The 12,543-nt window shown below is 44.3% G+C and overlaps 1 protein-coding gene across 4 annotated transcripts in view; it reads left to right on the top strand.

Annotated features, from left to right (window-relative positions):
* The window catches only part of EML1 (EMAP like 1), a 134,337-nt gene that overhangs the window by 88,513 nt on the left and 33,281 nt on the right, over positions 1-12,543 (top strand). For all 4 annotated transcript variants that reach the window (XM_045015259.1, XM_045015262.1, XM_045015261.1 and 1 more), the window contains 5 exons: positions 4,918-5,067; positions 9,059-9,128; positions 10,480-10,590; positions 10,875-10,970; positions 11,595-11,729. In XM_045015259.1, coding sequence (XP_044871194.1) covers positions 4,918-5,067; positions 9,059-9,128; positions 10,480-10,590; positions 10,875-10,970; positions 11,595-11,729 — 562 coding nt within the window. The remainder of the gene's footprint in view (positions 1-4,917; positions 5,068-9,058; positions 9,129-10,479; positions 10,591-10,874; positions 10,971-11,594; positions 11,730-12,543) is intronic.

The raw sequence follows: 12,543 nt of genomic DNA, 5'->3' as shown, positions 1-12,543 counted from the left end.
CCACTTAGGGTATGGCTACACTTGCAAATTTGCAGCGCTGCAGCAGGGTGTGAAAAAACACCCTCTCCAGCGCTGCAAATTGCGGCGCTACAAAGCACCAGTGTAGTCAAAGCCCCAGCGCTGGGAGTGCGGCTCCCAGCGCTGTACGTTATTCCCCACAGGGAGGTGGAGTACGGACAGCGCTGGGAGAGCTCTCTCCCAGCGCTGGTGCTTTGACTACACTTAGCGCTTCAAAGCGCTGCTGCGGGAGCGCTGCCGCGGCAGCGCTTTGAAGTGCTAATGTAGCCATAGCCTAAGTCCTTTTCTCAGTGATTTCAGCTCTGTAGTGAATTCACTGGATAGTGAGGAACCTTTCTGCTGCTATCCCTTCTGCATTGTCTTTTCACCTCAATGCTGTCTCTATACCAGGTATAAAGTTCCGCTTCCTTAGATCAGCTTATTAGTGAGCTTAGTTCCAGTTCAAATCAGTCTAGTCAGCTCTGTCTTTTCAAACACTTGAGGAGGGAGGGTCAAATGGCTTCTGGGATGCTTTAAAGAGGTCCACACTACCAGGTAGGAACATCTGTCCCTACCGCCTCTGACTCTTACTTGGATATGGCATCACAACCGTACACTTAGTGAGTGAGGTTAACCTTAGGGTGACCCCCTTAAATTAGGGTGAGTTAATTACAGCCCCTCTGCCCTTTATTCATACAATGAGGAGAACAACATTTCATTTTCCCTGCATTCAGTACTAAAGTGAATTTTAACCCCAAATAGCCAAAACTGATCACTTTGTCAATGAAGGTCTGACTGCTGATACCCTAGGCAGAAAACATATATCTATGCAAACAGTCTGCTCCTGAGCTCTTTCCCCCCCAGTTTATCACTAGATGTAAGGGGAGAGCTCATTCTGACCCTTCTTACATATGTTCGATGCAATAAAGAAGCGGGAGCCAGTGGAGAGATGTGAAGAGAGGGGTGATATGGTCAAGCAATGGGCTAGGAGATCCTTGCATCAGCATCATGACTGGATACGATCAAGGCAAAATTGCATTTGTCAAGGCCAGAGAGAAGGATGTTGCAGTAATCTAGATACAAGATGATGAGAACCTGGACGAGAATAATTTCCTTGTGGGTAGTTAGGAAAAGCTGTATCTTAGAGATATTATTCAGAAAGAATTGACAAGCTTTAGACATAGCCTGGATGCAAGGACCTAGAGACAGATCTGAGTCAAAGATGACACCCAGATTATGAGCCTGAATGACAGGCAGAATGGTGATGGAGATAGGAGGGTTTGACTAAGAGCACTGTTTTAGCCTGCAAAAAGAACAGGAGTACTTGTGGCACCTTAGAGACTAACAAATTTATTTTAGCATGAGCTTTCGTGAGCTACAGCTCACTTCTTCGGATGCATAGAATGGAACATAGAATGTTTTAGCCTGGTTGAACTTGAGCTGACAGCTAGACATCAGTAAGAAGATATCAGAGAGACAGAAGGAAACAGGTCTGGAGTAAAGAGGTAGATCTGTGAGCTGTCATCATAGAGATGGGAGTTGAATTTGTTTTTGCAGGTTGTAGGTGAGATTATCCAGAGAGGGAGAACAGAAGCGAACCAAAGATATAGTCCTATGGAGCCCTACACAAAACTGGAGGGAGAATAAGGTGGATAGTCTGGAGGACATGCTGAAGGAGGGATTAAAGAGGAGGAGGAAAATCAGGAAAGGATATAGTTACAGAAGCCAAGGGGAGGACAAGATTTCACAAAGAAGAAGATGGTCGACTGTGTCAAAGGCAACTGACAGGTCAAACAGGATGAGGATGGAGTACTAGTTCTGACCTTAGGCTAGGAAAAGGTCATGAGAGACTTTGGCAAGAGCTGATTCAGTGGAATGCAAAGGGCGGAAGCCAGACAAGAGAGGGTTTAGGATGGAACTGGAGGAGAGGACCCCCAGACAATGACTGAGAACAGCTCATTCTTATCTTAGAGATAACTGGGAGGAGTGGCAGTAGTAGAAGAAGCAGGGGTGTTGTTTTTTTTAAGATTGGAGAGACTAAAGCATGCGTGTATTGTGAACCAGCGGAGAATGAGAGGTTAAGGAGAAGAGATGGGGAGGGATGAGAATGGGCATAAGGGAGCTCAGCTGATAGGATGATTTCACTGAGGCAAGTAGCTGGGTTAGAGGAGGAGAGCAGATGAGGAAGCACCTGCAATTGTGATGGGAGAGAGTTGTAGGAGGGGAGGGGAGAAGGTCACTTTGTATTTTATTCAGTTTTCTCTTGGAAGAAATCAGTGAGCAGTGTGAAGAGAGAAATAGAGGCAGGAGGAGGGTTTGAGGAGTGACTCAAAGGTGTCAAAAAGGCAGCTGGAATTGAGGACCTGAGACTCAATTAAGCTAGCAAAGAGTTGTTTAACTAGGTAGATGGCAGAACTGAAAGAAGAGAAAACAAATTTGTAGGGGAAGAAGTCAGCTTGTTCCTGAGATTTCTGCAGCGTGAGAACAGGAGCAGAGGAAGCAGATGTTGGGGGTGAGCCAGGACTAGGGGTTGGCAGGATGGACCTTATGATCAAAGAGTTGGGCAAAAGAGTCAAGCATGGAGGAGAGTGAAACATGGAGAGAATTAACAATCATATAAATGAAAAAGTGAAGAGAAGGCTGAGAGCAGACGAGAAGTTACTAATGCTGATGGATTGGAAGTTATATAAATGCCAAGTGACAGGGCATGAGGGAGGGGGCTAATGGGTGATGCTAAAAAAGACCAGGTAATGGTCAGAGAGGGGGAATTCAGCAACAGAGAGCGAGAGCAGTGCTCCTTTTTAATGAGATTTGAGCCATGGTGCAGATCAAATGAAGGGGGATGGGTGAGGTAGAACACAGCTAAGGGGTTGGATGGGTCATCAACATAGCAGTTGAAGTCACAGAGGATGGGGGTGGGAAATTGTGAGGAGAAGAAAAGAGAAAGCCAGGAGTTGGAATCAGAGAAGAAGGCTGATGGGGAGGAGTTGAGTAGATGGTAAATGACAACATGGAGAGGTATGGAAAATTGGCTGCAATGCTGCTCCAAAGAAAAGGGAATGGGAAGTGGGAGGAAAAAAGGTATTTTTCCCAACTAGATAAATATTTTATATATAATAGTTATTTACTTAAGGATTTCCTCCATATAAATAAAGTTATATGCCATAATACTTGACTTCTTGACTTTCATACACTCTGACTTCTAACCTCTATGGGCTTGATTCTGCAATGTGCTGAAGCAGAGCCGTAACAAGGAATTTTTGCGCCCGAGGCAAGGGCCAGCTCCAAGCTCTTCGGCGGCAATTCGGCAGTGGGTCCCTGAGTCCCTGTCGGAGGGAAGGACCTGCTGCCGAATTGCCGCTGAAGAATGAATGAAGCTACCAGACAGACTCAGGGACCTGCCGCCGAATTACCATCGGAAAAGCGGTGGCGGTAGAGCTGCCACCAAAGCGCCGCCGATTGCGGTAGAGCTGCGCCTCTCCGCTCTGCGCGCCTGAGGCAAGCGCCTCACTCGCCTCGCCCTTGTTACAGCACTGTGTTGAAGTCTAAGGAAGTTTTGATATTGACTTCAATGGGAACAGGATCAGACTTTATACAGACAAATAGGAAGATTAAGCCAATAAAGTGGTGTCCTGTAATCCAATGATAAAGTTTTCTTAAAAATAGGAAGCTTTTAGTTTTCCTCTTCATTACCAATAAGTCACCTGTAAGAGAGACACTTGCTATTTTCATTCACGCACGCTTCTTTATTACTTTACAGTTAGGGTATCTCAAAAAACTTAATGGCGTGTTGTTTGAAACTTTCAAATCTGGTAGCCTAAAATTGGGTTCCTGAATACATATTTAGGTGCCCAAATACAACTGGCTGTATTTTCAGAAATGCTGAGCAATCACTCACTAGTCCTGTTGAAGTCAGTGGGAGGTGCAAGAGTTCAGCACCTTTGAAAAGTCAGGAAACTTTTATTTAATTGCCTAATTTTAGGCACCCAAGTTTGAAAATTTTGGCCTTACTTCCTGCATCATATCAATGCATGGTTGAACAGCAGAGTCAAACCATCCTTGCCCATAATGAATAGAGGACAAAATATGTATTCATTTCTATATTATTTTTATTATTAAAAATCACTTCTAAACCACAGTAGATTTATACTGTACTTTATAAACATTATCTCTGCCTCAAAAAGCTTGCAATCTAATTGTATATACTAAAAGGCCTGGGGAAAAATAAAGCATTGTGTTTTATTAATGTTGTTTGTCAGTGGTTGTCAACCTTTTCCATAACACAACCCCTTTCTTCCATACTGGACCAACTGGGAATATCCTCCCATTTAGCCCCTGATGCCTGTTTATTACATACTTGAGTAAGACAACTTAATTTGGCCAAATTGTGATCTCATTTACACAGGTTTAAACCTGTATTAACTCCAGTTATTTCACTGGACTTAATTTGGTTTATCACTGATGTGACTGGCATCAGGATCTGGCCCACTGCCTTTTCAATACTGTACCAGTTAATTGAAATGTATGATGCAGCCCTTTTCCATCCAGATGGATATGAAACTGTAAATGACGAGGATAATGAATCAATCACCCTGAACAAAGGATAAGGCAATCAATCCTGATATGATGCAGAGAGTGGTACTGGATGACCTACTAGAGTTCTCTTCCAGCGCAAATGATTCTTTCATATAACCAATCTATTTAAATAATAAGTGCACTTGAAACAAAGCTGGTAGTTTGCACAAATGTCAAAGGCTAGCAAAGACACCAGGAATTGCCATGAAAGTATATTGCCCGCACTGCAAGTTTTCAGGGATCTGGTATATTTTCACTGTACAGAAGGGGCTACAATATGTTATTTTCCATGTGTCAGTCTCTTAATTCATAAGAAGTAATGTTATTTCTTAACAAGCCTGCTAGCTATGGGTATAGGGGTCGGGACTGTCGCAGTAACCTATACCTACTTCCAACGGGCGAAACTGTGTATTTCATTGCATCAGTAGTTGTGTTATACAATGTTGAAGAACAACTTCAGAGACATTACACTGGTCACAATGATGATGTGAAGTGGTAAGTCTCCAAAACATTCTTATTCCTTATAGAAATGGGGTTCTGGGAAATGCTAATGTTGCCTTTAAAAAAAAATTAATTTATGTTCTTTCCTCTCCGAAAAGAGAATTCTAGTAATTTAACCTCTAAATCTTCATGTGTTAGATGTTTGTTACCTAAGAGACTGCCTGTAGTCTTGGCTCATCTGATAACTCTGCATTCTTCTTCGAGTGATTGCTCCTATGCATTCCAGTCAGGTGTGCGCGCCGTGCGTGCACGGCTCTTCGGAACTTTTTTACCCTAGCAACTCCGGCGGGCCGGCTGGCGCCCCCTGGAGTGGCGCCGCTATGGCGCCTGTTATATACCCCAGCCGGCCCATCCACTCCTCAGTTCCTTCTTACCGCCCGTGATGGCCAGTTGGAACTGTGGAGTGCTCTCTGTCCTCCACCACCCTAGCTCTCGCTACTGTTCTCTGTATATAGTTCGTTTAGTTCGTAGTGTAGATAGTTTTTGATAGTTAGTTAGTTAGGTTTAGGATAAGGTTAAGGGGGGTATCCCCTCTCTTTCCTCCCCCGGTGCGGGCTCATGCCCAAGGCACCGGGCTTTAAGCCCTGCGCATCTTGCCAGAGGCCTATGCCAATCGGGGACCCGCACGACGCCTGCCTCCGTTGCCTGGGAGAAGGTCACCGACCAGATAAGTGTTCTATCTGTTCCGCCTTTAAGCCGCGAACTCGTAAGGAGCGGGACATTAGATTGAAACAGCTCCTAATGGAGGCGTCGCTCCAGCCCCCGGCACCGTCCGCGCCGGCACCGAGAACTTCATCAGTGCAGAGCGCACCGGCGGCCCCGAGCCGCTCTGGCACCGCGGCTACGCAGCCTCAGCCAGCGGCTCCGAAGACCCGGCACCGCTCGCTCTCGCCTTCTAAGAAGCGCAAGCTGGCGAAGGCGATTGCTAAGTCCCGCGCTGAGGACTCAGCGAAGACGATTGCGCCACCTGCGGCCCCTGCAGTGGCCGGCACAAGACGTGCACCGGGCCGTTGACTCCGGCGCCGCAAGGGCCGTCAAGTCCGGCACCGCCACGCTCCCCGGCACCGACCATGGTCGAGCCCTGGCTGCCATCTACGCCGGAGACATTCTCCTCGGCGCGCGAGCTTATACAGCTCATAGAGGCACCGAGCCTCCGGCCCCCGGCACCGCCGGTGCGGGCTGTCATGTCGGGAGGAAAGCCGGCCATGATGATCCGGCCGCCCACTCCGGACAGACGGCACGGACGACGCTCCCGGTCCCGGTCACGTTCCCGGTCCCACCGCAGGTCACCGTCCCGTCGCTCGCGATCTCGGCACCGCTCGCCATCGTGGTACCGGTCGCCGTCTCGACGTCGGTCGCAGTCCCGGTACCGTTCATCATCGCGGTACCGGTCGCACTCCCGGCGTCGCACCAGGTCCCGATCGCCGTCGCGTCGGCACCGACGGAGGTCTCCGTCCCGGCACCGTTCCCGGCACCGCGACTCGCGCAGCCGCTCCCGGCACCGCAGGTCCGGATCCCGGTCGAGCTCCCGGCACCGGTCGAGCTCCCGGCACCGTGGCAGACGTTGGTCTCGGTCACCATCCCGGTACCGTGCAGACCGGCACCGATCCTCGGCACCGTCCGGGGCCGGACTGCCTCAGTCGATGGCGCAATCCATCAGCGCCTCGGCACTGCCATGGCCATCCCGCCCTGCGTCGGTCGCCTCCGCGGCGGACAGCAATGGACACCTACCGCCTACCCCACACGGTCAACCTCAGGGGGCACAGCAGTGGGGATTCTGGGTGCCATGGGCCCAGTATGAGTCTCAGGAGGTGCCGTTGCCCCCAAGAGCCCCTGCCTCTGAGCGCAGGGTACCAGAGGCGACTGTTAGCCGACCGCCCCCTGCACCATCACGCGGGCCTGACCGCGAGAGGACCATGCAGCCCGACCCAGCCGACGAACAGTCCGCAGGGCCTTCGACGGAGGTCGTCATCCAGGGCTTGTCCTCGTCGTCCTCACCGGACGAGGCGGTGGCCGGAGCTTCTACCAAGGAGCCTCCGCCAATAGACCTGAAGGCTCACCAAGACCTGCTTCGCCGCGTGGCGACGGCCATGTCTCTTCCCGTGGTGGAGGTTCAGGAGGACGAGGACCCTATCACAAATGTCGTCGGAGCGGAGGCTCCAGTGCGAGTGGCATTACCGTTCGTACGGACAATACAAAAGAACACCACCACACTCTGGCAGACGCCGGCGTCCATCCCTCCTACGGCTCGTGGGGTCGAGCGCAAATATTCAGTCCCCCCCACGGGATACGAGTATCTCTATACTCACCCAACCCCGGACTCGTTGGTCGTATAGTCGGTCAACGACAGGGAGAGGCATGGTCAGCCCGCCCCTGCGCCTAAGTCGAAGGACGCGCGGCGAATGGACCTGTTAGGCCGCAAGGTCTACTCGGCTGGCGGCCTGCAAATGCGCATCGGCAACCAGATGGTCCTCCTCGCCAGGTACGTCTATGACATCATGGCGTCCCTGGCGAAGTTTACAGAGCTCCTGCCAACAGCCTCCCGCCAGGAGTTCTCGGCGATGTTGGACGAGGGGAAGAAATCGTCCAGGTCCTCCATCACGGCCGCCCTTGATGCTGCGGACTCGGGAGCTCGGACCTTAGCCTCCGGCATGACGATGCGGCGCATCTCCTGGCTGCAGTCCTCCACCCTGCCACCGGAGGTGCAGTATACGTTACAGGACCTGCCTTTTGACACCCAGGGTCTCTTCTCTGAGAAAACTGATACCCGGATTCAGACCCTGAAGGACGGTCGCATTGCCATCCGCACCCTCGGGATGCACACGCCGGCATACTCTTTACATACTTAGAGAAGGCGGAAAATATAGATGTTTGACTTTGTTGTTAGACGTGCTTACCTTCAGGTTCTATGGTCTGTTTGTCTATATTCCCCTCCCTTATGTCTTTGTTGTTAAGATATTTTGGTCATGACCTTTATTAATTCTTAAGGCTCCTCTTAGCATTTACACAGTCATGCTGAAAAGTATTTCTAGCTTCCTTTATCTACATTTCTCTAGGTTAAGCATTATGAAACACCTGTTTGCCTCTATAAGAGGTTAAAAATGGTACTGATAATGGAATCTGGTTGCAACCTTAACTATATAGGGACGTGAACATGCTCCACGAAATGAATTCATCGCATAGCTTAGTGGTTTTACAGTGAGATTTTAACTTGGATTTTGATTAACTGTTCCATCTCATCTGTCTTTTTCAAACTCTCCTACTCCTTTGAATTTTTCAAAGCATTCAGGGTTTTAGAGAGTGGATAATATTCTGTATTGAAAGTAGAGTGAATTCCTTATCCCCTAGCTGTCAAAGTTCATTTTGCTTGGCACTCTGCCTCCAGGACTAAGTGAGAAGCAGCTGCAGTGAAAGAAGAATTAACATATTTGCAGTATTGCTTGCTCTCGTCTTAAACAATACATTGATTATTTCTCTTCTCTTGGGTACAGTGGTAATTGCTGAGTACATTTTGTTTATCTGAACAGCTAATTCTAGGGGTCAAATGGTTTAATTTCTTGGTTCTGGAATTCTGTTTCTGAAAATTTGAACCCTTGTAGAATTTTGAAGTGGATAACAATAGTATTTTTCCAGAGCAAGGTGAAGGCTAATCAAAGCCTAAAGTTGATAAAAAGAACCAAGTAGGACTGTACTACTGTACTGTATGTTAAGATACTGGAAGGGCACAAACGAATCACTAACTGGTTCTAGAGTCTGAGTTGTAGTGATGGAAGAGTTTGGGAATAAAAGGTCATGAAAGTAGTTTTGTCTCTATTTTGGGGATACATTTTTTAGATGTTACATTCCTATTATGCATTTATGTAACTGAAGTAATAAGACTAACTCTGTAGACTCTTGTTTTAGTCTGCATGGAATTTGGCATTTGGATGTTACAATATTTCCTCAATGCTTTAAATATGAAGGTTGACAACTTTTTCTTTTCCAGCCTAGCTGTCCATCCTGACCGGATCACCATAGCAACGGGTCAGGTTGCAGGTACCTCTAAGGATGGAAAAGTGAGCAAACCTTTGTTTACAGTAACATGCTCATATTTCACAAGACATATTATTGTATTGTAGTCAGTGGTATATTACCTCTGTGCAGTAGTTAAATCACCCTTGAATTTTAAAAATTAAAAATGCAAAGCATTATACTCTTAATTTGACAGAAGCTAATTGAATGATGCCAAGGTAGCCAATGGAATTGTCAAGTTCCATCAGCTAGTTCCATTTTCTGATGCCATCTGTCTGTCTCTGACTCTCCATCTCCATTCCTTACAGAGATCACGAGGAGATTTGGAGGTGGGCTCCAGAGGAAATATGTGACCATGAGATCCAAAGTTTTGATAGCTGTGTTTGTCTTGTTTTTAAAAATAATCTACACTGTTATTTGAAAGAAGCTGAGTTTTCTTTAAGGGGTAGTTTTATTAATTAATGATCAATAAGAGATCAAGAGTAATAATTGGGCCTGATACAGCATTAAAACGTCAGTTAACTTAAAAGGTTTACACACACACACACACACACACACACACACACACACACACACACACACACACACACACACACACACACATTTTAGAATTTGGCCTTCATTTATTAGTCTATTGTATACGTAGAATAAATTCTGTGCAATTCTTCCTAGTTGCTTTGAGGTAATATCTTTAATCAACACATATTTACAAGGACTGCCCTCTAGTGGATTTAAGAAGCATTTAAGTGTCCATCATATTGAGCAATGTGCTCTATTATCTTTGTATTACTGTAAGTGATTGTTAGGAGAGAACTTTAAATGTGTACTTTTGACATGCAAATAATTTTAATTATTCATATATTGAATTGATTTTAGGCTAAACAAAAATGGTTCTGACCAATGTTTTAAAAAGGGGGACTAATAATAAAGCCCTTTTCTACGGCCAACTTTCCACTGTTGTTGAAAGTAATCAGCCAGTAACTGATTTTCTTGTTTTTGTTTATTGTGCATTAGTCATTTGATACCAGCTAGAAACAGTATATTGTTTGCTGCAGTTAAGACTCTGTGACCTTGGAGCAGGACATGAAACGGGCTAATTGTAGATCTGATCTTGCAAGGTGCTTAACACCTCCCACTTAGTACTGGGCACCTGGGATTGGAGGATGCTCTTTGTCCTGCCGAATTAATCACAATGACTAGGCATATGTGTGGATATTACTGGGTCATTTTCTAGGCCATCTGTCATTATACAGCAGGAGCACTATATTGGTGTTACCAATAATAATGATATTAAATGTTACTAACATGGATTTTCACGTATTTTCAAATTTAAAAAAATGCTGATACTCTTTCCCAACATTTTTTTTCAGTTGCTTCTGCTTTAATTTTTTACAGCAATTACCACCCCATGTACGTGTTTGGGATTCTGTTACTTTGAATACACTGCATATCATTGGGATGGGCTTTTTTGACCGAGCTGTCACCTGCATTGCTTTTTCTAAGTCTGTAAGTAAATGCATGCATAAAGTGTTTGTGTGCTGAAAGTATAGTTACATTATTTAAAGTTTCATATACACAGCATTCTGAAAAAAATTGAGAGGTAAATCTTGTACTACTCAAGCAAAACTCCACAGTTTACTTCAGTCTGTAGGATTTGGATCTAAAGATTTTAATTGAAAGTAGAATAAAATTTTTCACTTTCAGTTAGGCAGTAGTGTTTAATAACACTTAGATTTGTACCTACGCATTTCTGAATTATTTTATAAATGACTTAAAATGTTTTGCTTCAGAATGGAGGAAGTAACCTTTGTTCGGTGGATGATTCAAATGACCATGTGCTTTCTGTATGGGACTGGCAGAAGGAAGAGAGGCTGGCAGATGTCAAGGTGTTGCAATAAGATATTTTATGCAATAAAATGTTTGCTTGTATGTAGATCTGAACTTTTATCATCAACTTTCTTTCTGTACCTTTTAATTCTCAGTAGTGAGTCCTTTCATTTATAAAGGACAAAGACTATAAAGTACAGATATCTGAAATATTTCTTCTTATGGTTGAAAATAATGTGGGGGGCTTTTGGGAGGGAGGGAAGGAAAAGGGTCTTGTTTTTTGCTTTGCTGTCACAATTTAGAGTTTATTAAGAAATTTTAAAAAGCAACTGTAGGGATGTATAAGAGGACATACAGAAAAATGCTGTAAACAAATTTTAATTTGAGAGCTTCCTCTTAAGAATATCGGACACAGTTTTGAAGACATGCTCCAAATGTTTAGACATTAGAAAATGTTTTCACTTCAGTTCTTTCCTTCAAGACATTTTATCCAAAGTGCTTGTTATATCAGTCTGTTGTCACTTAAAGTAAAAAATCAGCAAAAAAATTTCAATCCAAATATGGAACATAATTATGTATCATAAGTTGACTAATTTGTTTAACAAGAAAACACTTTTAAATTAATCATTTTGTTTTATCTGTATTTTAAATTTTGATACATTGTTTCTTTCTTTCTTTTCAAGTGTTCTAATGAGGCGGTATTTGCAACAGATTTTCATCCTACAGACACAAATATAATAGTTACCTGTGGAAAATCACACCTTTACTTTTGGACGTTAGAAGGGAACTCCCTTATTAAAAAGCAAGGATTATTTGAGGTAAAGTAGTATATTCTCCTAACTTTTCTTTTATAGCAATGCTATATGCACACAGCAATAAAGTTTATTTAAGGTTGGAATGAATTAAAACAAGGTGGTAATTAAACCTGCTATTTTATAATATTGTATTTTGTACAGCATTTGTAATATATTATTACAGTATCTTAGCATAGCATGCAGCAATCCTAGGTAGTTATCACTACAGTGAAGGTCAAAATCTGCTTTCCATTCTAGGCTCTACATTCTTGTTTTTATTTTCTCTTAATTTTCTCAAATTCCTTTTGGGTTGAAAGTTTCCATGTTTGGCCAGAGCCCAAAGGTGGTAGGGTTTTTTTTCCCCAAGGGTAATTTGAGAAATACAACTTGATTGAGTTGCAAATTTATGTGAACATGAATTTTCTTTCCTATATGTTCTTTTCAGATCTAAAGTGCTACACATACATATTTCAAAACGAGACAAAGCTCGAAATTCCACTCTTAGTCTATTTTGTAAATATCATTTTTACTTAAAGGTCTTGCTTTTAAAAAAGTAGGTCTGAACTCCACTTTGATTTTTGCATTTCCATTTGCATGCATAGTTAGTACAGTTGCAAGCACAAATAAAATGTTTCTGCAATGTGTACAGATGGCTACTATGGTGTCTAGTTAACCATTGCTTGTTTAAATTATCTGACTTGAATGTGCAATCAAAGTAACTGCATAAAGAAATGTCAGCATGCATAATGTGTGTGTAACGGGGATGGATTACTAAAATTCTATTATATTTGACTATATTACATTCCCCTTTTTTCTGCACCTCAGTTTAACTCCTTGC

The sequence above is a fragment of the Mauremys mutica genome, chromosome 4 (assembly GCF_020497125.1).
Source record: "Mauremys mutica isolate MM-2020 ecotype Southern chromosome 4, ASM2049712v1, whole genome shotgun sequence".
NCBI classification, from domain to species: Eukaryota; Metazoa; Chordata; order Testudines; family Geoemydidae; genus Mauremys; species Mauremys mutica.
This window is presented reverse-complemented; position numbering and strand designations above follow the sequence as displayed.